The sequence below is a fragment of the Monodelphis domestica genome, chromosome 1 (assembly GCF_027887165.1).
Source record: "Monodelphis domestica isolate mMonDom1 chromosome 1, mMonDom1.pri, whole genome shotgun sequence".
Taxonomy (NCBI): domain Eukaryota; kingdom Metazoa; phylum Chordata; class Mammalia; order Didelphimorphia; family Didelphidae; genus Monodelphis; species Monodelphis domestica.
The window spans coordinates 478567182-478589629 of NC_077227.1; the positions used below are offsets into that span (position 1 = coordinate 478567182).

The following is a 22448-nucleotide window of genomic DNA, read 5'->3' on the forward strand; positions in this document are numbered from 1 at the left end:
TTGTCTTTCTAGCTGCTTGCAAATAGCTTCAAAGTTAAAAGTTTCTCTTCAGAAAAGAAATCATGAAGTGGGTAGGATTGGTTGAGACAAGACATCTTTTATGGAATATGGGATTGTGTTCTGTTTTGAACCAAATTTGGAATAGATTTAACAGAAAGCTGGCTTCCAGTCTACAGTTGGCATTGGTATCAGAGGAAGCTCATGGGGCTGATTTCTTAGATCTCCATGAAAGTTGGGAAAGTATGGTCAGATTCTATTCTCAAGGACTATGGAATAATTCTGGTCTAGTAATGTGATCACTGTTGGAGACTGCAGGTATTCATTTTTGTGGATTATAGATTATAGCCAAGAGGTTGAACACTTTAATAGCAACTCTATTTCCTAAACTAACATGCTCATCCAAATGCCTTTTTCTCTCAAAGTCAATAGAAAAAGAAAAGGTGAAGGGAGTGAAATGCTGATATAAAATTAACCAGTTGTTGGATATGTGTGACTCATAATTATAGGAATTCATATTTCCCTATGATGTAACTAGTTTTTAATTATCACTTTGATTATCAAATTAAGTAATTTTTAATTATCATAATTAATTATCATTTTACAGATGAGGAAACTGAGGCCTAAAATGACTAAGTGACTTGGCCAGGATTATCTAGATAGCAAGTGCCTAAACTAGTATTTGAAACCAAGTTTCTCCAATCCTAACTTCACTTTTTACCATACTTTCTCTGCTTAGACTAAGTAAACTTTCTTATACTTTGGAAATTTCACTGTGGTCAGAGCCTTCAGACTCATAGAAAAGTAGGATTCAGTCCCTGGTTATTTTCTGATTCTACTCTGTAATTTCAGACATACAAAGGCATTCATATACTAAAATAGTATTACTGAGAGTGATTATTATCTGTGTATTGGAGTGTATTTTCAAAGAATAATATGGCAAAAATAGAACTGTCAACATTGAGCACATTTTTTTAAAGCTTTTACCTTCCTTCTTAAGAATCCATATTGTGTATTGGTTCTAAGGCAGAAGAGCGATTAGGGCTAGGCAATGGGACTTAAGTGACTTATCCAGGGTCACAGCTAAGAAGCATCTGTAATAAAGGAGATACTCTGAGATAGAGAGATACTCTTGAGGGTTTCTATTGTAATAGAGGGGATACTTCTGAGGGTGTCTATTGATCAAATACTGATGACTAGTGGATCAAAGATTTTCCTACCCTCCACCCTTTACCTCCCCATTTCCTCCCTCTCCCTCCCCCTTCTTCTTCAAGTCACTCAGTGTGAACTATGAAATTTAGAGTAGATATATTCTTTCCTCTTGATTTCTCAAGTAAGGGGTTTATTTGAGGAAGACAGGAAAGGATGGAGGATAAGGTAAGAGGGATGGGATTTCCCTATTCTCTAAAATGAGGGTTAGGAGAATATTGGGGAAATGGCAATAAGTCACTAGCAGAGACAGTTAGAGTTTGGAGGACAAATATTTTTTTTCTTTCTTCTTTTAACCAGCCAGATAAATATCAGTCAGTCAGCAAAAGCTTCAGGGTCTTCACCATCAGCCACAAACAACTAAAATTTAGTTCAAAGGGTTCTCCCCCTGCTCCAGAAGCCAAAAGGGTCTCTCAGCTTAGGTCAGAAGTAAATTCACCCCAGTTCAGCTGCTGGCTTGGCTCCAACTGTCTTCCTGGGAACATTCCAAATGGAATGTTCCTTTTAATTGACAGATGATGTCCTTTGCATGCATTGCAGATTCTCTCTTTTACACATCTGAGGTCAGATTTGAACCCTAGACCTCCCATCTCTAGGCCTGGCTTTCACTACACTGAACCACCTAGCTGCTCCCAAGCACATGTGTTTTTAAAAATAACTATAATCTCAACAATTTCAACAAATATAATTCAAATGAAATTACAAAATATAAATCAATAAAATCAACAAAATGAAAAATAAAAACCCAAAGTAGTACAGTAGAAGGAGCCCCTAAACTTGGATTCAAATCCTGACTCTGTTACTTATGAATATGACTTGGACCAATCATTTAACTACTTTATACATCAGTTTCCCCATCTGTAAAATTAAGAGGTTGGACTTAAATGGCATAAATTTCTTAACAGCTCTAAAATATAGTCTATGAAATAAAACCCTAAATCCAAATTATTTATATTTTGACAAAATAAAAATATGTATTTAAACAAAATTTTAATAGTAATTTATTTACTCTTTCCCCTACCAATCTCTTTTTCTGTTATGCAATTTTGAAGTTTTGGTGTTGCTATCCTTTTCTTTTTAAACTTCTTATCACATCCCCTCCAATTAGGCCTGGTGCCTCTGTTTGGTGTGAAGGCATTCCTAGGTTCAAAGACTGTGGCAGTTAAGTACTAGCTCTGATAGGTGTAATAAAGTTCAAAAGGCTTCAAGTACCAGCCTGTCAACTCAAGACCATTCTAGCTAAGACTGGAAAGACTTCTCACTATGTTGGTTAGAGAGTGATGAATATTTCAGCCAAAACAACTTTGAGAACCATCTACTAAGTTGTAAAGGGTTTACAATCTGAGTTCTGCCCCTTTCCCATCTCTGCATTGCTTTATATATCTGCCTGTATTTCTTTGTATTCTTTTTGTCATTGTTCAGTCATTTAGTTGTGTCTGACTCTTTGTGGACTCTCTGTGGACCATAGCATTCCAGGACTGCCCCGGGGGTTTTCTTGGAAAAGATTCTGGATTGGTTTTCCATTTCCTTCTTCAGTAGATCAAGGCAAATAGAGGTTAAGTGGCTTTCTCATGGTCATACAATTAGGAAGTATCTGAGGCAGATTTGAACTCAGGTCTTCTTGACTCAAGTATCCACAGAATCATCTAGTTGCCCCCAGAAGTATGCTTTCCCCTTCTTTTGTATCCTTAGTGCATATCAGCTTATCTAGCATATAAAAAGCATGTAATAAATGTTTTCTTGTAATTGATTGACTAGATTTGGACATCAAGTCAGACCTTCACAATTGTTATGTTTAATGTTGGAGACAATTCCCATTTCTCTTCCTTCCTTGGAATTAATTGCAAGTTCTGCCCTCAACCCCATCAGTCCACTCCAGGGGATTACTGAAAAGAACTGTGTTACTATGCTATGGTAAAGAACTATGTTACTGCACTATGGTGATGGTTATCATTGATCTCAGCAAATTGGCTTGAGGCAATTGCTCAGTATAGAAATGATTAGCATTGCCATGATTTTTAAATGTGTGTGTGTGTGGTGTTTTCCCTTGTCTCTGAGAACTTGATAATTTTTTCCCTTTAGCTTATTGTTCAGGAAGCCATTACACCCTTGCACTATTTTGTTTGGCTATAGTTCTGCAGAAATGCTTAAATATTCAACATGTAATTTCTTTGTAGCACTATGAGAGATGTCTCCAAGGTCATTTCCCAAGTTATTAAGGCTTTTTGCATTTTGAAGTAGTATAAGGAATGTCTATATTTAAGGGAAACCTTTAACCTTTAAAAAAAACTTTTACAACCTTTTATAGTGAAATTCAGAAATTCTTTTACTTGAAATTCATTGCTTTTTTGAACGTGGCAAAGTAATTTAGATGTCTCATTCTTGCTTTTAGACAGTCATAATCTCTCGTTACTTTAAGGAGGCTTTTTTTTTTTTTGAGATATAGTATTTGGTTTCCTGTTTTATATGTTAGACATTCCCATTCTCTAAAAGTTGTGAGCAATGCTACTGCATATAATTTTTCAATTTCATCCAGCTATGTCCATAGAAAAAAGAATTGCTGGGGAGTAGTTTTGTAATTCATTTGCTCTCTTAGTTTATAGGGAGGGGGAATAGATAAGAAAAGGTCTCCTATCAAGTACTGCATGAACCCTAGATCTAAGCCATCTGCCTCTGGTCTCTTTGCTTCAGGGTTTTTTCAGTGAACCCTTCAGTTAGCTCAGATCCATACTTTCTGCCTTGGGGCTTCTGTCTTTGTTCCAGGACCTGTCTGATCCAGGCCTCTGAATAGGGACCTTTGTCTTTGTCACCTAAGAGCCTTGTCCAGTGCTCCAGACATCATCCTGGACCAGATCACCTTAAACTGTCAGCTCCAGTCTCTTGCCCAGACTTCTTAGGATGTGCCTTTGCCTATTCCTGTCTGCCCTTTTATTGGCTTCCTGGGCTTCACAAGACACAGAATTATCATTTGCTGTGAGGCTGGACCAATTGAACTGTCTTAACTCATACCTCATTCAAAGAACTTCTCTAAAGCCACTGATACTATGCTTGAACTTCCTATTCATCGGCTACCATACTTCCACCTCCACATATTGTCCCAAACTCGGGGATTCCAAACCCCTAGTATTATACCCCATTCTCTACTGCCCATTCCATTATTCCTGTCCTCAGTTTTATCAAGCTCTCACACAACCCTTTCTACCCCAGAGTCACGTGACAAATCTACCTACCTTTTCAACTGTGTTCTCTGGAATGCTTTTTCCTTAATGAATACATTTACTTTAATCTTAAACTTTTTGCTTTCTAATTTCCTCCATCTTCTGACTCTCCCAGAGACTTAGCTCCTTCTCCTTGACTCTACATTTCCTGGCTATCCTTTTCAGGACTAGTTTTACTCTCACTCTAGCCTTGATTCACTGGTAGTGTTGGGGAGTTGAGAAGTCCCTGCTCTTCACTGTCACTGCCACTTTATCTTAATCTCTACCACCACTACTCAGCACCTTCTCTTCCTTTGAGTTCCTTCAATCCTGATTTATCATCCAATCAAGTTTATGCATTCCTAACTCAAACTTATAGGGAAACTCCTTTCCCTATAAGTTATTGACTTGTCCCCAGGGCATTCTCTTTCTTTCCTTAGTGAATTTAGTGTCTGGTTCAGTTCTTTAACTCAATTGCTTCCTTTGTCCTTAGGGATTTCGACATATTTCATCTCCCTCAAATGACTTCCCAGTTCCTTAATCTCTTTAATTTCTGTGATCTATACTCCATTTCATCTAATAAAGAGATAGTCATCCCTTGATTTTTGTTTCACCCACAAGTGTCCCACTTCTATTTTCATGACCCTCTGAAATTTCTTTCATCTGATCATGATCTTTTATCTATCCATTTTTTCCTTTGTCTTCTTGCCCCAAGTCTGTTCTTTCTCACCAGATCTTCAAGACTTTCTAACACTCAGTTTTTTTCTGGAACATCACTCCTGCAAAGGCTATATTCTCTGGAGTATATGCTATATGCTCCCTTCCCTATCTGGATGAACTAGTTCAACTTAACACTTTCATTTACATTTGAATTTCTTGTCTCCTTGTCCTATTACTGTTAGGGTCCGGGTTTTTGCCCACCACCAAGGAAGACCCGTAGACAATGCAATCAAGCAAAAGGGTCATTTATTGATCTGGCGCACACCAGGGGAGCTCCAAGAGAGTTCCGATTTCCCTCCTGAAGGCTGGGACTTAAATACCCTCCAGCATGTATGGCCCTCCAGTCCCTATCTGTTACATAGCATTGTTGGAATGTTGCCGGCATGTATGGCTCCCCTCAGCCCTTATCTGTTACATACTTTTCTTGGAACCTTGACATTTTTATGTTACTGGGGTCTGCTTGGCCTCCAAGTTCTTATCTGGTACCTACTGCTGCTGGGATCTTGGCATATTTATGGTTCTGAACTTCCAAAGCCAGGCAATTTCCTGCTCAGACCTCCCTCATTTCCCACTTCTTTTTCTCTTAGGGGGTAGAGGGAAGACCTGCCCGCTGAGGCAGCTCGTAGCCCTCAGCCCGGGGCTCGATGGTGACTAGGGACTGATACTGTTGTCGGAGGGCCAACACCTGGATGGCATCCAGCCGGTATTTCACGAACCAAACAAGGCGGTTAAAAATACAGGGGCCAAATGTTAAGAGTAGGGTTAAGATTATAAGGGGTCCTATAAGGGACGTGACTAGGGTAGTGAGCCAGGGAGAAGAGTTGAAAAGATGGGCGTACCAGGGGCTGGCAGTTTCTCTCTCCTTCCACCGGACTTCTAGACCTTCTCCTAGCTTGCTCAGGGAGTCTCTGATAATCCCCGAATGGTTAACATAGAAGCAGCATTCTTCCCCCAAGGCTGCACAGAGGCCTCCTTCCTTACAGAAGAGTAGGTCCAGGCATTGTTGATTTTGAAGGGCAACCTCAGCTAAGGAGGCATGGGATTTCTCAAGGAAATTAATAGAGGATTACAGCCTAGCTATATCCTCATCGACTGCCTTGCGGAGGTGGTGGTACCCCTGAGCCTGCGTGGTAAGGGCGGCGATGCCCACCCCCGCCCCTGTTGTTCCTAAGAGGGTGGCTACAGTGATGGCGATAGTAACAGGTTCTCGCCTGCATCGCCCAGACGACATGTGGTCCCATGTTTGAAGGAGGTTCTGCTCAGTATAGTAGGTCACTTGGGGTACTATTGTGACAGGGATACAGAACTCGTGGCAGGCAGTGAAGGAGCTAGGGGAGACACAGGGCTGTAGGCCAGAACGGGAGCATAACCAGTGTGCTCCTACGGGTGGGATAAGGTATTTTCCGGTTGAGGGATACTCCGTGGTTGAGCAAAGGAGGGGGTCAGGGTGGCTGGATTTTCCCGCCACACAGTTGCCACGCCTGATCACTGCAGAAAGGGTTAAGCCATGGCCCAGGTTTCCAGGGCCCGTCTCGCACTGCGGTGGGTTTTCTTCCTGTGAGATGTCACAGGAGGCATTCAGGCCAAAGGCCTCGTAATAGGGCAGGGATGCAACTAGGCAAAGCCAGCAGTATTCAGTGAGGTTAGGTGAGGAATGGTTGAGGACCAAAAAGGAGGCTTGTAGTAGGGAAAAAAAGGGGGTTGCCACATACCGGGTGGTGAAAGGGAACTTTGGCAGTAGGGGTGGAGTTCAGGGGCCGCGAGATGGTGGTCTCTTGCGGGGAGGGAGAATTGCTGGTCTCCTGCAGGAGGGGAGGCCCTGTAAGGGGAGGGGGCTTGGAGGTCCTGGCCGAACTGGGGTTAAATACGAGATTGGGTCCCACTGGGTATGAGGGGAGGGCTAGGGGATCTTTTTTGATCAGGATAAGCCCCCCTGGGTCAGTTCCTGATACATACGCTCTAAAACCCCAGGTCCTCCCTAGGAGCCAGTCCTGGTCTTGGGGATTTAGGATTGTTATATTCAGGGACCGGCAGTTCCCTGGCATTGCTACTACGCCACCGCCCATTCCACTGGACCAAGGAATCACACCACGAGGATTACATCCTGGAGGGGACCAGGTTAGGAGTAACGAGGAATCAGGGGCCGGGACCCTCCATGCAGTAGCTGCGGTTTCACAACCCCAGTAAGTACAATAAAATTGGTTGGGGGAGTTACAGTAGGATCAACCCGGGTTTGAGGCTGGGCATACACAATAATCAAAAAGAACAAAAGACCTAATGCCTGGGCCATCGCAGTTAATGGATGTGAGAGCTTGGCAGGGTGTAAAGAGGAAGCTTGGAGAATCAGGAGTCATGATAGAGGCAATAGTCATTGAGGTGTCCCAGCTGACGAGGGACCATTTCCATGGCTGGTGGGAGAACCCTGTCTGTAGAATAGAGGGAAGGCAAGTGAGAGAAAAAGAGGGCAAGGGGAAGTTCATGCTGTCCGGTGAAGTTTAAGCTTCAGAGGAGTGTCAGGATCGGACGTGGCTGTCCAGACTTCGGTGGCCTCTTGTGGGTCTGCGGTGGCCTCTAGTGGGTCTGCGGCTCTCATGTGGAAGTGGTGGATCCAGGGAATGATTCCGTTGACCTTAAGAGCTGAAGGGGTAACAAAGAGGGTTACATAGGGTCCCTTCCACCATGGCTGAAAGTTGGCCTTGTGGTGCCGCTTAACCCAGACCCAACCCCCAGGTCTAAAAGGATGAGGTTTGAACCGTGCCTGGAGCCTCGGCCAGAGGTCTGACTGGATCTGAGAAAGAGAGAGAACAAAGTCCCGCAATGAGGGGTTACCGGGGGTCGCATTTGGGAAGGCGGAGAGGATGGGGTGGGGATTGAACCATAAAGGATTTCATAAGGGATGAGAGAGGCCCAGGGATATTGCGGGCCTTAAAAAGGGCTAGGGGAAGGAGCATCACCCAGTCCCAGCCAGTCTCCAAAGAGAGTTTAGTAAGATTCTCTTTTAGGGTCCGATTCAATCTTTCTACCTGCCCTGAACTCTGGGGGTTATACTCACAGTGTAATTTCCATTTGATCCCGAGACCCCCTGCCAGTGCCTGGAGAGTTTTGGCCACAAATGCAGGGCCATTGTCTGAGCCTAGAGAGGAGGGCACCCCAAACCGGGGAATTATTTCTTCCAGCAAGATTTTAGTGACTGCACGGGCAGTTTTCAGTCTTTGTTGCAAAGGCTTCAGGACACCCTGTGAAGGTGTCTACAAGAACTAAGAGATCCCGGAATCCAAATTTGCCAGGTTGTACTTTGGTGAAATTGAGTTCCCTATGTTCACAGGGCTGGGTGCCGCGGAGGCGGGTCCTGGGGTGCGAGTTCAGGTTTGCTGGCCGGGTCAGCTGGCAGGCAGTGCACTTGTCGACCAATTCTGTTAGGAAGGACCGAGAGCCTTAAAAGTGAATCCGTCCCTTCCAGAGCAATTCATGGAGCTTGTTGGCCCTCGTGTGTGTGTGATGGTGGAGGTGGGTGGTCAAAAGTTGACCAGCAATTCTAGGTAAAAGCAAGTTACCAGCAGGGTCCTGGAAGAAAGACCCAACTGGCCGTCCTTCCTTCCCTTTTATCCATTGGCGGTCACTGTCTGAATATTGTGGAGGGTCCGGTAGGGGGTTCAGGATGAGAGATGGGAGGCCTAGTGGTTCTGGGTCAGCCTGGATGGGCAGCACTAGGGTATGGGGCTGGTCTTGTGTTGCAGCTGCCTTAGCCGCCTTGTCTGCCCAGCGGTTTCCCATGGCGGGAAGAGACGAGCCACTTTGGTGTCCAGGAGTGTGGACAATGGCAACTGCACCGGGCTCCCAGATGGCTGCGAGGAGATCTTGGATGTCCTCGAGGTGGGCTACCGACTTCCCAGCCGAAGTGACAAACCCCTTTTCCCGGTATATCGGTGCATGCACATGCAGGGTCGCGAAGGCGTAGCGACTGTCTGTGTATATAGTGACTCGCTTGTCCTTTGCCGCCCGCAAGGCTGCTGCCAAGGCAATCAGTTCAGCTTTCTGTGCTGACGTCTCCTCAGGGAGGGAGGCATCCCAAATGACCTGGCCAGTATGATCTACTACCGTGGCTCCGGCTCTCCTACCTTGCGGGGACATGAAACTGCTGCTGTCAGTGAAGAAGAGGAGGTCCGGATTGGCCAGAGGGACGTCCTTGAGGTCAGGCCATGCAGATATCGATTCCACAAGGATCTCTTGGAAAGAATGCATCTTGGTGTTGTCATCCCTGGTGGGGAGAAATGTGGCGGGGTTAAGGGTGGACACTACCCAGAAAGACAGCCGAGCCTCATTCAGGAGGAGCGATTGGTAGTGGGTCAGCCGAGCGTGGGACAGCCAGCGTGCCGGAAACTGGCGGAGGATGCTCTCAATGGCATGTGAAATGGCAATGAGAAGTGGCTGGCCATGTGTAAGTTTGTCAGCATCCTTGAACAAGAGGGCCACTGCTGCAATGATGTGGAGATAGGAAGGCCATCCCGCCGAGACAGGGTCGAGCCGTTTGGAAGGGTAGGCCACCGGTCGGTCCCAGTTTCTGAGTGAGAACCCCTTTTGCCATCCCCTGACGTTCGTCAACAAACAGCTGACAAAGTTTCTCTGGGTCAGATAGGGCTAGGGCTGGGGCCTGCAGCATAGCCTTTCAGAGGTCCTGGAAGGAGATTTCCATGTCTTCAGTCCAGACCCAGTTTGAGGTTTCCTGGGCAGCAGCATAGAGGGGTTTGGTTGTCTCGGCAAAGTTGGGTACCCAAAGACGACAGTATCCCACAGATCCCAGGAATTCCTGTACCTGCTGGGGCGACGAGGGGGTGGAGATGGAGAGGATGGCCTGGGTCATGGCTGGGGTGAGCCAGCGGAGACCATCATGCAGGTGATAGCCAAGGAAGGTGACCTCTCGGCAGGCTATGTGTGCTTTCTTGCCTCGAGGCAGAGCAAGAGGTCCCTTGTAGCCTCCTTGCAGGATTCTTCTGTGGGAGAAGCGATCAGCAAGTCGTCTACATATTGTAAGAGAGTCACTGTAGGGTGGAGTCGGTGAAAAGGTTTCAAGTCCTCCGCCAATGCATTGCTAAACAAGCTCAGGCTTAGTTTTAGCCCTTGGGGTAACCGACTCCATGTGAGTTTAATGGTTGAGTGGGTTTCAGGAGAAAACCACTCAAAGGCGAAGATGGGCTGACTAACAGTGGCCAGTGGAAGGGTGAAGAAAGCATCTTTTAAGTCCAAAGTAGTATACCAGGTCAAGGTAGGGTGTAGATTGCTAAGGAGAGTATATGGGTTTGGGACGGTGGGGTGGACATCCTCAACACGCTTATTAACTTCACGCAAGTCCTGAATGTGCCGATAATCCCCTGTGCCTGTTTTATGGACAGGGAGGAGTGGGGTGTTCCATGGGGATTTATAAGGCACCAGGATCCCGGAGGCCAGAAGGCGCTTAATGTGAGGTTGGATGCCTTCTCTGGCTTCAGCTGACATTGGGTATTGTTTAACCCATATGGGGGAGGCCCCACTCTTGAGGGGGATGATAATGGGTGGTTGATTTATGGCCAACCCAACTCCAGAAAGTTTGGCCCAGACCTTAGGAATGGAGTCCACCCACGGTCACACATGGGGAGGAATGTCCAGAGGGGCTGGGTTGGAACATGGAAGGTGTTCATCCTGGAGGGCTAGAGTAAGGACCATGAGGGGGACCCCTAAATCATCTGTAAGGGACACGGTCCTGCGGGAAAAGTGAATATGGGCCCTGATCTTGTGGAGGAGGTCCCGCCCGATAGGGGAGCAGGGCTCTCAGGGATGACAAGGAAGGAATGGGAAACTTGGCGGCCTCCTAGGTTGACAGTCCACGCTGTGGTCCAGGGGTTTCGGCTGGACCCCATCACCCCTTGGACCAAGGAGGTTTTGGAACTGGTATTCCCCAAGGGTGACCGGAGGACCGAGTGTTCAGCTCCGGTATCCACAAGCATGGGAAGGAGTTTCCCCTCAATGTAAGCCATTACCCAGGACTCAGGGAGGGGACCTGAGATCTGTCCCTTTCAGTCATCCTCAGCAAGGGCGATAATGTTCTTATTGGGCTGTCCCCAATCTGCATTGTAGGGGCTATCCCAGCACCTTGGGGGAGGGGGACCCTGCCGGCCTTGCCTCATCCCGCCTTGTGTTTTCTGGGGGCAGTGACACTGCCAGTGGCCAATTTTCCCGCAGAGGAAACAGGGGCCCTGTGGGTGCTGCTCAGGCGGTTGCCCACGAGGGGGTGGGGCCTGGGTTAAGGCTGCCACGAGGACCTGGTTTGTCTGTTGTTGGGTCCACATCAATTGCTTTCTAGTCTTCTCTTCCCTAGACTGGAGGTCCTGTAACCGCTTGAGTTCTCAGTCTTCAGCCTCTTTCTGTCTATGTTCCTGTCTAGCAATGTCCTCCTGTCTCAGTCGGTCAGCTCGCTCCTCAGGGGTTTCACGGAAGTTAAAAACTTTCTCTGCTACCTTAAGTAATTCGGTTAGTGATTGGGCTGTAAATGCATCAGCCCTCTGGAGCTTCCTGAGAATATCAGGGGCCAACTGATTGACAAAAGCAAGGAGAACGACTGTCTGGCTATTGGGCGCTGTTGGGTCTACCGGGGAATAGATGCGGAAAGCTTCCTACAGCCCTTCAAGAAACGTGGCAGGGGTCTCCTCAGAGCCCTTTAACAGAATCAATTTTAGCCAAATTAGTGGGTTTGCGAGCTGCTGCCCGAAGCCCAGCAAGGAGAGTCTGGCGATAGGACTGAAGACACTCCCTACCTTGATCAGTGGTAAAGTTCCAGTCAGGCTGCTCGGTGGGGAATGCCACGGCGAGGTGTGCAGGATCAGTGGTGGGTCTCCCATTGTCTTCGAGAACCGTTTTTTTACCTTCAGCGGTGATTCGATCATGCTCCTCACTAGTGAAGAATGTGCGGAGCAATTGCTGACAGTCATCCCAGGTGGGGACTATGGGTGAGAAAAATAGACTCGACCAGGTCTATTAGCTTTTGGGGCTGCTCAAAGAAGGGGGGATCTTGGTGTTTCCAATTATATAAGTCGGAAGAAGTGAAAGGCCAGTACTGGAAAACAAGGGGTCCCCCTTCTGTCATGGGCCCAACAGTGCAAACTGGTAGTCCGGTGGTAGAGGAGGGGGTTTCCGCTGGAATGGGAGGTGGCTGCTGCATCGAAGGCACTTGGCCTCTGGTGTGGTGAGCTGGAGGGGGGCTGGGAAAGCCTGCTCCCTGCATGGCTGCTGCCTCGTTTCCATCAGGGGGAAGGGGAGGGTATAGCTGGGGGTTATAGGGAGGGGGCGGCAAGGGAGGGTCAGGGAGGGGTTCCTCGGATGGTGGGAGGGCCGGAGGTGGGAGAGGAGGGATGGGATTTTCAGGGTTAGGCTTTTCAGGCAGGCCCTTGAGGTCCTATTGTCCAGTGAGGCTACTAAGATGTGGACATCCTCTGTATAAGGTTTCAACCAGGGTGGGGGATCTAAGGCTAGATCTTGCCAGGTCAGGATGTAGGGGACCTGGTCTGGGTGCCCTTCTGGTCCAGGGAGGAGGATCTGGCTCCGAACAGCAGAGATGACACTGTTCTGCCAAGTACCTCCTTGGGGCCACCCACACCCAAAGGAGGGCCATTCTACATTACAGAAAGTCTGCAGCTTTCCTTTATGAACTGTTATTCTCAGGTTTGCAGCTCTTGACTTAAAGTCAGCATAATGTTGGAGGACCAGATCCAAGGTGGTAGACTGGCCCTGACCCATATCAGGTAGAGAGGTTAAGGAGAGAATGAGGAGATAGATCAGAGAGAGGAAGATAAGGAGGGGAGTGATACCGGAGAGTTCGAAGAACTCTGATACTGGTGATTGCTTGTCGGAGGCCGGCTGCCCAGTCCCTTCCTTGAGGCCAAAAAGCCCCAGTGTGTCTATACAAAATCACCTAGGGATATAAGAGCCACCTAGGGCTGTATAAAAATCACCTAGAGATCATCTAGGAATCGTCTAGGGCATCCCCCAGTCTCTCTTAGGGGTGCAATATCTTCCCAAAGGGGATTCTAACCCCTTTCCCTTTAAGCTAGTTGAGTGTAATCCCAACCTGATGGAGACTCAAACTCCGTTCTACAGAGACTTGAACCCTGTTCTCAAGGGACTCAAACCGCCTGAAAGTTCCAAGTTTTGGTATGTACCCTGGACCGTATTCCTTCCCCACCCCACAGACAGATCTCAAACGCTTCCTCTGGTTCCCGACTGGGTTCCTCTTGGATGACACAAAACTGTAAAACCACAGAGTCCACACTCAGAAACAGGTGGGAGGATCAGACAGATGCCGTGGGGCGAACCCCTCACCCCAGAACGGGATGGGCCTCAGAACTTAGCATAAGGATGACCTGAACAAACTGCAGGAACAGATACTCATCCACTGGGCCATATGTTCAGTGAGAGTCCTCCTCTCCCCCATACACTTGCGGTCACCACACACACACACACACTCCACTGGGCTCACCTGAAGGTCCAGTCCAAGGCAGTGCCTCTGGCCCTTCTGTCAAGGGGTTCAGAGGTGGGGACATGGACGAGCCCCCAAATGTTAGGGTCCGGGTTTTCGCCCACCACCAAGGAAGACCCAATCAAGCAATCAAGCAAAAGGGTTGTTTATTGATCTGGCACACACCAGGGGAGCTCCAAGAGAGTTTTGATTTCCCTCCTGAAGGCTGGGACTTAAATACCCTCCAGCATGTATGGCCCCCCAGTCCCTATCTGTTACATAGCATTGTTGGAATGTTGCCAGCATGTATGGCTCCCCTCAGCCCTTATCTGTTACATACTTTTCTTGGAACCTTGACATTTTTATGTTACTGGGGTCTGCTTGGCCTCCAAGTTCTTATCTGGTACCTACTGCTGCTGGGATCTTGGCATATTTATGATTCTGAACTTCCAAGGCCAGGGAGTTTCCTGCTCAGGCCTCCCTCATTACCAGTCATGCCTTATATTTCTCCTACCTTCTGCCACCTTGACTCTTGTTCTTGTGCTGTTAAATAGAGCTGGAGAGCATTATAAAATCATGCTGACTGAGTCCTTTACAAATTTATGTTACATTATCTTAATAGGGGCCTTACTGGAGCACAGCACCATTTTCATACATCCTAATTGATTCACTATCCCATGTACCATGATGACTCTTCCAAATCCTTCTCAAACCTCAAATGGTGCCACTTTCCCACCTTGCCTTATACTTCATTATAAAAAGTGAGGCCATTCACTATGGCCTTTTCATTCTCCTCACCTTCCTCAATTCTCTCTTCTTTCAGTCTCACCCAAATAAATAACTAATTTCCTTACCAAGACAAATTCTCTACATGTACTCTTGATCCTAATTCATCCCATCTTCTCCAGGAGATTGCCTCCATTATCCCTTATGTTCTTCTTTCTATTATTTAATATTTCCGTGTATCTGCTATCTGCTTCCCTGCTGCCTATGAACATATCCATGCCTCTCCGAACCTTAAAAAACACTGATTTGACCTGACTACCCCCTATCCTTTAATTGCCAAATCTAATTGCTATTTTTAGACCTCATCTTTCTTGGTTTCTTTGATATATTTAACAGTGTTGATTACCCTCTTTTGGTTACTCTCTCCTCTAAGTTTTCATGACACTGCTCTCTTCTGGATTTCTTCCTGTTGGCCTAACCACTCCTTCTCAGTTTCTTTTGCTGTTTCTTCATCATCCACAGCATGCCTCCTAACTGTAGATGTTCCCCAAGGTATTGTCCTGGCCTCTTTTCTCATCTCTCTCTTCCTACTTTCTTTCTTAGTAATCTCATCAGCACCTATAGGTTTAACTATTGTCTCTATGCATATGACTTTTGAATCTACTTATCTAGCTCTAACATCTCTCATGAGCTGTTGTATTACATCCCCAACTTCTATTGGGCATCTCAAATATAGCAAGGAAACTGCTTTGAAATTTAGGTGGTCAGATCAAAAAGTCAGGAAACCCTCCTAGGTTGGTATAGGCAAGCTGAGAGCTGAGGAGTTCAGGAAAGAGACTACATGCATTTTCATGGTTGGTCTTTCATGCCTAGAATGCTCCTTCTCTACATTTCTGACTCGAGGTTTCCCTGACCTTCACAACTTAGCTCAAGATGCAGCTGGTGGATAGAGAGTCAGGTCTGAAGACTATAGAACCTAGCTGTTTGCCTGGCCCATTCCCTTCTGTCTTATAGCTGTTAATGATACAGAGAGTAAGAGTTAAAAAAAAAAAAAGCCCAAATTCCACCTTCTTCAGGAGGCCTTTCCCATTTGCCTTTAGTCCTTGTGCCTTGCTTCTGAGATTAGCTTCTAGTTACCCTGTAGTTCTCTTCTTTGTATACAGTTTCTCCTCAATAAGAATGTAAGCTGCTTGAGAGTAGGGACTACGTTCTTGTCTTTATATCCTCATCATTTAGTACAATGGCACATAGTTAATGCTTAATAAATGCTTTACTAACTTGTTCTTTTTAATAATGTATAGGCTTTTCTTTACTGAAGGGAATAGGAATTATACATGGAGACTTATTGGGTTCTTTTCTCATTCTTAGAATATAGGCAGCTCTTCCTGTTTTTTTAACTTCTTACCACTATATTTAAGTCCTCAGAAGAAATAGGTTATATACATCTCCTAATTATCAATGCTTATTGAGGGAATTGTGGTTTAAATGATCAAAAGTTCTAAATTTAGGTTAAGTACTTTAAAAATGGAATTTTAATGTATATAATCAAAAGTAGTTGAGTTGAAGTAATTATTTTTTTCTTAAAAATAATTAAATAATTGAAATTTTATATTGGTATGTCTATTTGTCTTAGTGGTTAATTAGAACTATGAAAATGCATTTTTATTTACAAGGAATAACGGGAAATGAGTGAACTAGCATTTACTAAGTGCTTGCCAGTATGGACCCAGGAATTCATATTAAGTACTACCAGAAAAGTAGATGGTAGGATAATCTGACATTCCTAATTCAGCAAGCATTTATTAAGCACCAACTGTGTGTTAGGCACCTTACTGATTTCTAGGAATATAAGCAAAAAGATAAAACAGTTCATGTCCTCAAAAATTCATGGGATTAAAGTCAATCTCCTTAGGCCTAAAATATGAGGCACTTTACAGAATGATTTCAACTTTTTTTCTTTTCTTTTTTAAAACAAATTTTATTCTAAACTTAAACCACAAGAAAGGGCACCTCTGTTCACACAATTGAACAAAAAAAGATTCTATATGAAATTGAATTTCCATTTAATGCCACTTGCTTTATATGCACATACAATCATATATTTGAACATGATGCCATGAAAATAGGTAGAAGTTATAGGGAGCAAAATTTATAAGATTTTCATCCAGTGATTTCCACAAAGTTCCCTTTATTTTTTTAAATTTTTAAACCCTTACTTTCCATCTTGGAATCAATACTGTGTATTGGTTTCAAGGCAGAAGAGTGGTAAGGACTAGGCAAGGGGGGTCCAGTGACTTGTCCAGGGTCACACAGCTAGGAAGTGTTTGAGGCCAGATTTGAACCTAGGACCTTCCATCTCTAGGCCTGGATCTCAATCCACTGAGCCATCCAGCTGCTCCCAACACAAAGTTCCCTTTAGATAACTCCAGCAAAACATTTTCTAGCAAGTAGAGGTGTCTGAAAATGGAATGAGTCATCTTAAAAAATAATTTGAATTTGCCTGCATCCTGAAGAAAGACTTCATATCATCATTTCTCTTATTCCGAATATTTTATTTATATCATTCTTTTTGAAGGGATGATTAAAAAAAAACACCCTTAGCATCTGTCTTAGAATCAATACTGTGTATTGGTTCCAAGGCAGAAGAGCAGTAAGGACTAGGCAATGGGGATTAAGTGACTTGCCCAGGGTCATACAACTAGGAAGTACCTGAGGTCAAATTTGAACCTAGGTCTTCCCATCCCTGATCCTGGCTCTCAATCCATGGAGCCACCTAGCTGCTCTTGAAGTCATGTTTCTTAATAGAAATGTTTAAAGTTTTGCTTTGTATATATTTTGAGACCTTTTATAATGACTTCTGGGGAAAAACAAATATATCTCCTGAGATGTATAAAGCGTGTTTTCAGTTAAGTGCTTTAATTCAATTTAATTTTTTTATTCTATCCTGAATAATCCTAACAAAAGGAGAATTTAGTTGCATGAACACATAAGAAATGCTTCACTAGGCTAGAGCATCATATTGTCCAGCTCAGAGTTAATTCTTTGACAGTTATGCCAGGGGGTCCTTTGTGGGAAATCAAGGTAGTCATATTTCTTTCTTTCTTTTTTTTTTAAACCCTTACCTTTGAAGTAAAAGAAAAAGGGCACAGGACCTCCAACCCATCTGATAATAAACACATCCTCCAGCTGTGCTGCCCAGTTGCAAACATTTCAGCAGATAGCTGATTGTAGGGTGTTTCAGGACCGTTGCAACATTTCAGCGAAATAACTAGCCATAAAGTGCTCTAGGGTTTAAACAATCATCCAGGTTAAGTAGTATTGTGAGGTATATATGTAGGGTCCCAACTCTGGGAGGACAGAACTCCTTTGCTGAGCTTTCCCCTAGCATGCTAGTGATAGCGTGCTAGTAATAAAGGCTTTCCCTTGCTTGAATTGCATTGTCTTTGTGTGCTCCTTGGGTGGTCTGCAACTCGGACCCTAACACCTTCTGCCTTAGAAATAATACTAAGTATTGGTTTTAGGGCAAAAGAGTGGTATGGACTAGGCAACTGGGGTTAAGTGACTTGCTTAGGGTCACACAGCTGGAGCAAGTGTCTAAGGCCAGATTTGCTCCCATGTCCTTCTGACTCCAGGCCTGAGCTCTATACGCTCTGCTACCTAGCTGCCTCTGATAGTCATATTTCTTGAGGTCAACCTGTAAAAGTCATGAATATTTCCAAATAGCTGCTTTCTATAATAATTTAGTAGGATATAAACTTTTTTTTCCCAGATTATAGATGGGTTAGACTAGGTGACCTTTGAGTTCCCTTCTAGCTCTGAGATTATGGTATTGTTTTTAGGTTAAAAATGTTTTCCCCTTAGAGTCTGTCAGATGGCTTGGACCTTGTAATTAATCAACATTTATTAAGTACATGCTATCTTCCAGGTATTAGGGATCAAAGAAAAAAAAATGAAACAAAATAGCCACCTGCCCTCAAAGAGCTTGCCTTCTAGGAGAGAAAACATGTGTATATACAAAATATATTCAGGATAGTTAAAAGGTGATTTTGGGAGAGGGCACTAGTTGTGCGGGGATCAAGAAAGGAGCATGAAGAAAAGGATGTTTGAACTAAGTTTTGAAGAAAACCTGGGATTCTGAGAGGCATAGGATAGAAGGAAGAGGATTTTTCATGTGATTGAACTCAGAAATGGCCTCACTAAACACTAAGGCCAAAGTTAAGAGGCCATTGTATTCTGAAGGGGGGGGGGGGCAATCTTGACCTGCCTGGGATGTTGTCGTGAAGATATTTGCTTACTAATTCCTACTGTAGAGAGGGGAAGGGAGTAGTTCAGCTGTGCCTTCCTCTGGCTTTCTAGTTAGGAATTCTGGTGAACTATGTGCTTCAGGGATGGGAGCACTGAGTCCTTGGCATACATGCCCACAGAGAGGTCTAGGAATGCCATCTCTGTCATGCATGCCATAGGTTCTCCATCATGGATCTAGTCCAAACCCTTCATTTTATAGATGAGGAAACTGAGGCCATATAAGAAGAAAAACTGTAATTGAGAATGGTTATCTCATGTTTAAAACCCTCTAACACTACACAAGTGGTTTATGTTTTAATTGATACTATGCTACCCCCTGGTATATGGCACAGGACATGGGTTCTAATCAATCACAGAAAAGTTCTAGTTATATTTTTTGGTTGCTAAATATTTATTTATTTTCTTTAAGTTTTTTTTCCCCCATGGTTACATGATTCTTGTTGTCTACTTCCCCTCTTCCCTCCTCCCTCCCAGAGTTAACAAGCAATTCCACTGGGGTATACTTATATTATCACTCAGTACCTATTTTCATACTATTCATTTTTGTAATAATCTTTTAAAACCAAAATCCCAAATATAAACAAGTGATAAATCATGTTTTCTTCTGGATTTCTACCCCCAAAGTTGTTGTTGTTTTTTTTCTCAATGTGGATAACGTTCTTTTTCATAAGTCCCTCAGAATTATCCTGGATCATTGCAGTGATTTTAGTAGCAATTACATTTGATCATCCCATAATGTTTCAATTACTGGGTATAATGTTCTCTCAGTTTTGCTTATTTCATTCTACTCTGCATCAGTTTATGTAGGTCTTTCCAGTTCTTATAGAAATCATCCAGTTCATCATTCCTTATAGCACAATAATATTCTATCACCACAATTTGTTCAGCCATTTCCCAATCAAGGAATACTCATTTTCCAAAATTTTTTTGCCATCAATGTTATTGCTTATGTAATTATAGGCAATAGTTTTATCTGTGTTAGTAATCCAGTTTGTTGGATTCTCAAGGATATTCTGTAGTCTCTATTAGTACTATAGGAATTTCTCATCTTTTTGTGAAAGATAAAGAACTTTTGGTGTAGCTACTAGGTTGCATTTTGCTAGATATTTGGTAGGTGTAACCTCCTGTGCTTACATACTAATATTCTCATGGAGAAGGAGATTGGAAACTGAGGGAAAATGGATAGAGGAGAGAAAGAGAGATTGAGAGAGAGAGAGAGAGAGAGAGAGAGAGAGAGAGAGAGAGAGAGAGAGAGAGGAATAAAGACTCAGAGACAAGGAGTTAAAAAATATGGGCTCCTTTGACCATGTCCCTCTGATGGTATTGAGAGAGGGCTCTACATAGGTCCTCAAACTTTTATTGCAGAGTTTAGGAATGTGGAGTGAGAGGTAGCTAATGAACAGGTGACATGGCATAGGTTTTAACATTGGCTCAATTGACAATCACGTAATCAAAGAGAAGGTTAATCAAACATGTGACTTGGTAAGGAATGTGGTCTTTGTTAAGGTGGGAGCTAGGACCCTGTGGCAAATATTGTCCTGCTCAGGAATTCTTTTGTCCTTTGGATTGAAGATTTGGAAATACAATAATCAATAACTAACATGACCAGAAATCTGGTATATGAACACATAAGATACAATATCAATACATCAATAATACTTTCAAGATGCTAATATACCTGGTATGCTATAGTAGGTGCTAAATTTTTTCAGCTTCCAGTCATATATTGCATAATTTCTACCATTTCTATCATTTCCGTCACCAGGTGATAACCTGATTCAGAAATGTTATTATACACCCCTCTGTTTTTATATGCAAATGTATATAACTTAGTCATTTGGTTATCATTTCTTTATCAGAATATTCTTGAATGTGTTCATGTATAAGCAGCCCATAGAGGAGAGGGCCTATTGATTTCACTCTTGCATATTAACCACTTCATAGGCTTTATATGTTCATAAACTTCTTATGGTTCCATTCAACATATCCCATGCTGGGTACCTATACTAGTCTTTTAATTACTCAGTGAAGTGGTAATCTACTTGTTACAAAAACATTTCTGAAGGTTTTTGATGTGTACTTATCATGTGCTCTAAAAATATCTATCAGTCTTCTTCATCCTTTTTTGTCAAGGAAGTGCTTATCATTATATAGTTGTCTTGGAGGTTGGATCCTATGTTCTAGACTAGACTCTGGAGTTCTGGAGTTGGAGTCAAGAAAAACTAAGATCAAATCCTAATTTCCTCCTCTGTAACATCTTCAACTTCAAAACCTCTACTTTCTTTCCTTGGTATATGTGAAGAATTGTATAATTATTGAGACAACAGACATTTTGATATTGTTGAAGATGAGAGAATTATTTAATATGACTTTTGCTGGAGCCATATGCATCAAGTGATTGATTTGCTGTTTTGGATTCACTCCCTCTTTAACTCAACCATAATGAGCTCAAACTATCTCTCTAAAAATACTTTCCTCTATGACTTGTTCTTGACATAATTTTGTTGGTGATATGTTTTAAGTAGAGAACAAATTTTCATGTGGACATCAGATACTTCAGTGTTCTCACTATACATTGGTGTGTTTTACATATTTGAATAAGCATTGAATATGAAACTGAGTAAAAGATTTTGCAATAATAAAAATGTTACATTGTTTTTGAGTAGTTTGTTCAGTATTGAATCAATAATAAGTTGTTTTTTTACATGTTGAGATATTTTGACATACTCTTTTTGGCTTCTTGAATATTTATAGTTTTTGGATTTTATTTAGCTTTACACAAACATAATTTGCCTTTATTTGAGGGAGATCACTAGTGTTCTTATCTTTTGGTAATGGATATATGATCCCTTCTGTTAAAAAAGATGATAATTAGAGAAAAATGCTATCTACATCAAGAGAAAGAACTGTGGGAGCAGAAATCCAGAAGAAAAGATATGATTTATCACTTGTTTATATGAATGTATGATTTGGAGTTTTGATTTTAAAAGATTACTCCATTTCATAAATGAATAATATGGAAATAGGTATCAAGTGATAACATATATATAACCCAGTGGAATTGCTTGTTAGTTCTGGAAGAGGGGAGGGAGAGAAATTAAATCTTGTAACCATGGAAAAATATTTTTAAAAAGATATTAAACTTACATATTAAAAGCTGGTAAAGTGTTTGCTATTAATTTTTATGCAATTGTAAAGTATTTGAGCCAGTAATTAAGGATTGCATCTAGCTGCACTACTTTCTCGTTTTGCAGAGAAGGTGGAGTTTGTCATCTCTGTTGATGTAACTGTTCTGTCATTTATTGTATTAATAATAGGTACCCTTTCTAGTTCCTGTTTGATACAGTTCTGATTATCATTGTGTTGGATTTCTTGCAATCAGATCTATTATCAGAAATTTTCCACAACCTACTTCTTTTAGGGGCTTTCATTCACTTCTGATTTCTTTACATGAGTGTCTGTAGCAAAGTTTTTTATATCTGTTGAATTGTTTATTTTGTATTTCATTGACTATACCATTTTAGGCTTTTGATACTTTCTTATAGGTTTTGATGAAGGGAATCTAGAATTTTTCATGTGCTTTTGTTTCCTTTTTGTATCGGCCTTTAACTGGAAAGTATGGTAGTCAAGGGTTTTACTATGATACCAGCTAAGTAGTGATACATTCTTCCAGGAGCTTTCCATAGATTTTTAAAAAATTTTTTATATTTTTCCCCAATTACATGTAAAAATGGTTTCCAACATTTAAAAAAGAATTTTGAGTCTCAAAATCTTTCCTTTGGGGGCAGCTGGGTGGCTTAGTGAATTGA

At 43.1% G+C, this 22448-nt stretch overlaps 1 protein-coding gene across 15 annotated transcripts in view; it reads left to right on the forward strand.

Moving 5' to 3' along the window:
* The window catches only part of PNPLA7 (patatin like phospholipase domain containing 7), a 326954-nt gene that overhangs the window by 140853 nt on the left and 163653 nt on the right, over positions 1-22448 (forward strand). The window contains exons 26-27 of one of the 15 annotated variants that reach the window (XR_008917525.1): positions 5711-5826; positions 7095-7964. The exons of 13 other annotated variants lie outside the window; for them this stretch is intronic. Coding sequence is in view for 1 of the 2 variants with exons in the window: in XM_056823166.1 (XP_056679144.1) it covers positions 5711-5737 (27 nt within the window). In the remaining variant the exon portion in view is untranslated. Of the gene's footprint in view, positions 1-5710; positions 6792-7094; positions 7965-22448 lie in introns of those variants that run through there. One more of the 15 variants, XM_056823166.1, reaches the window with a different exon arrangement.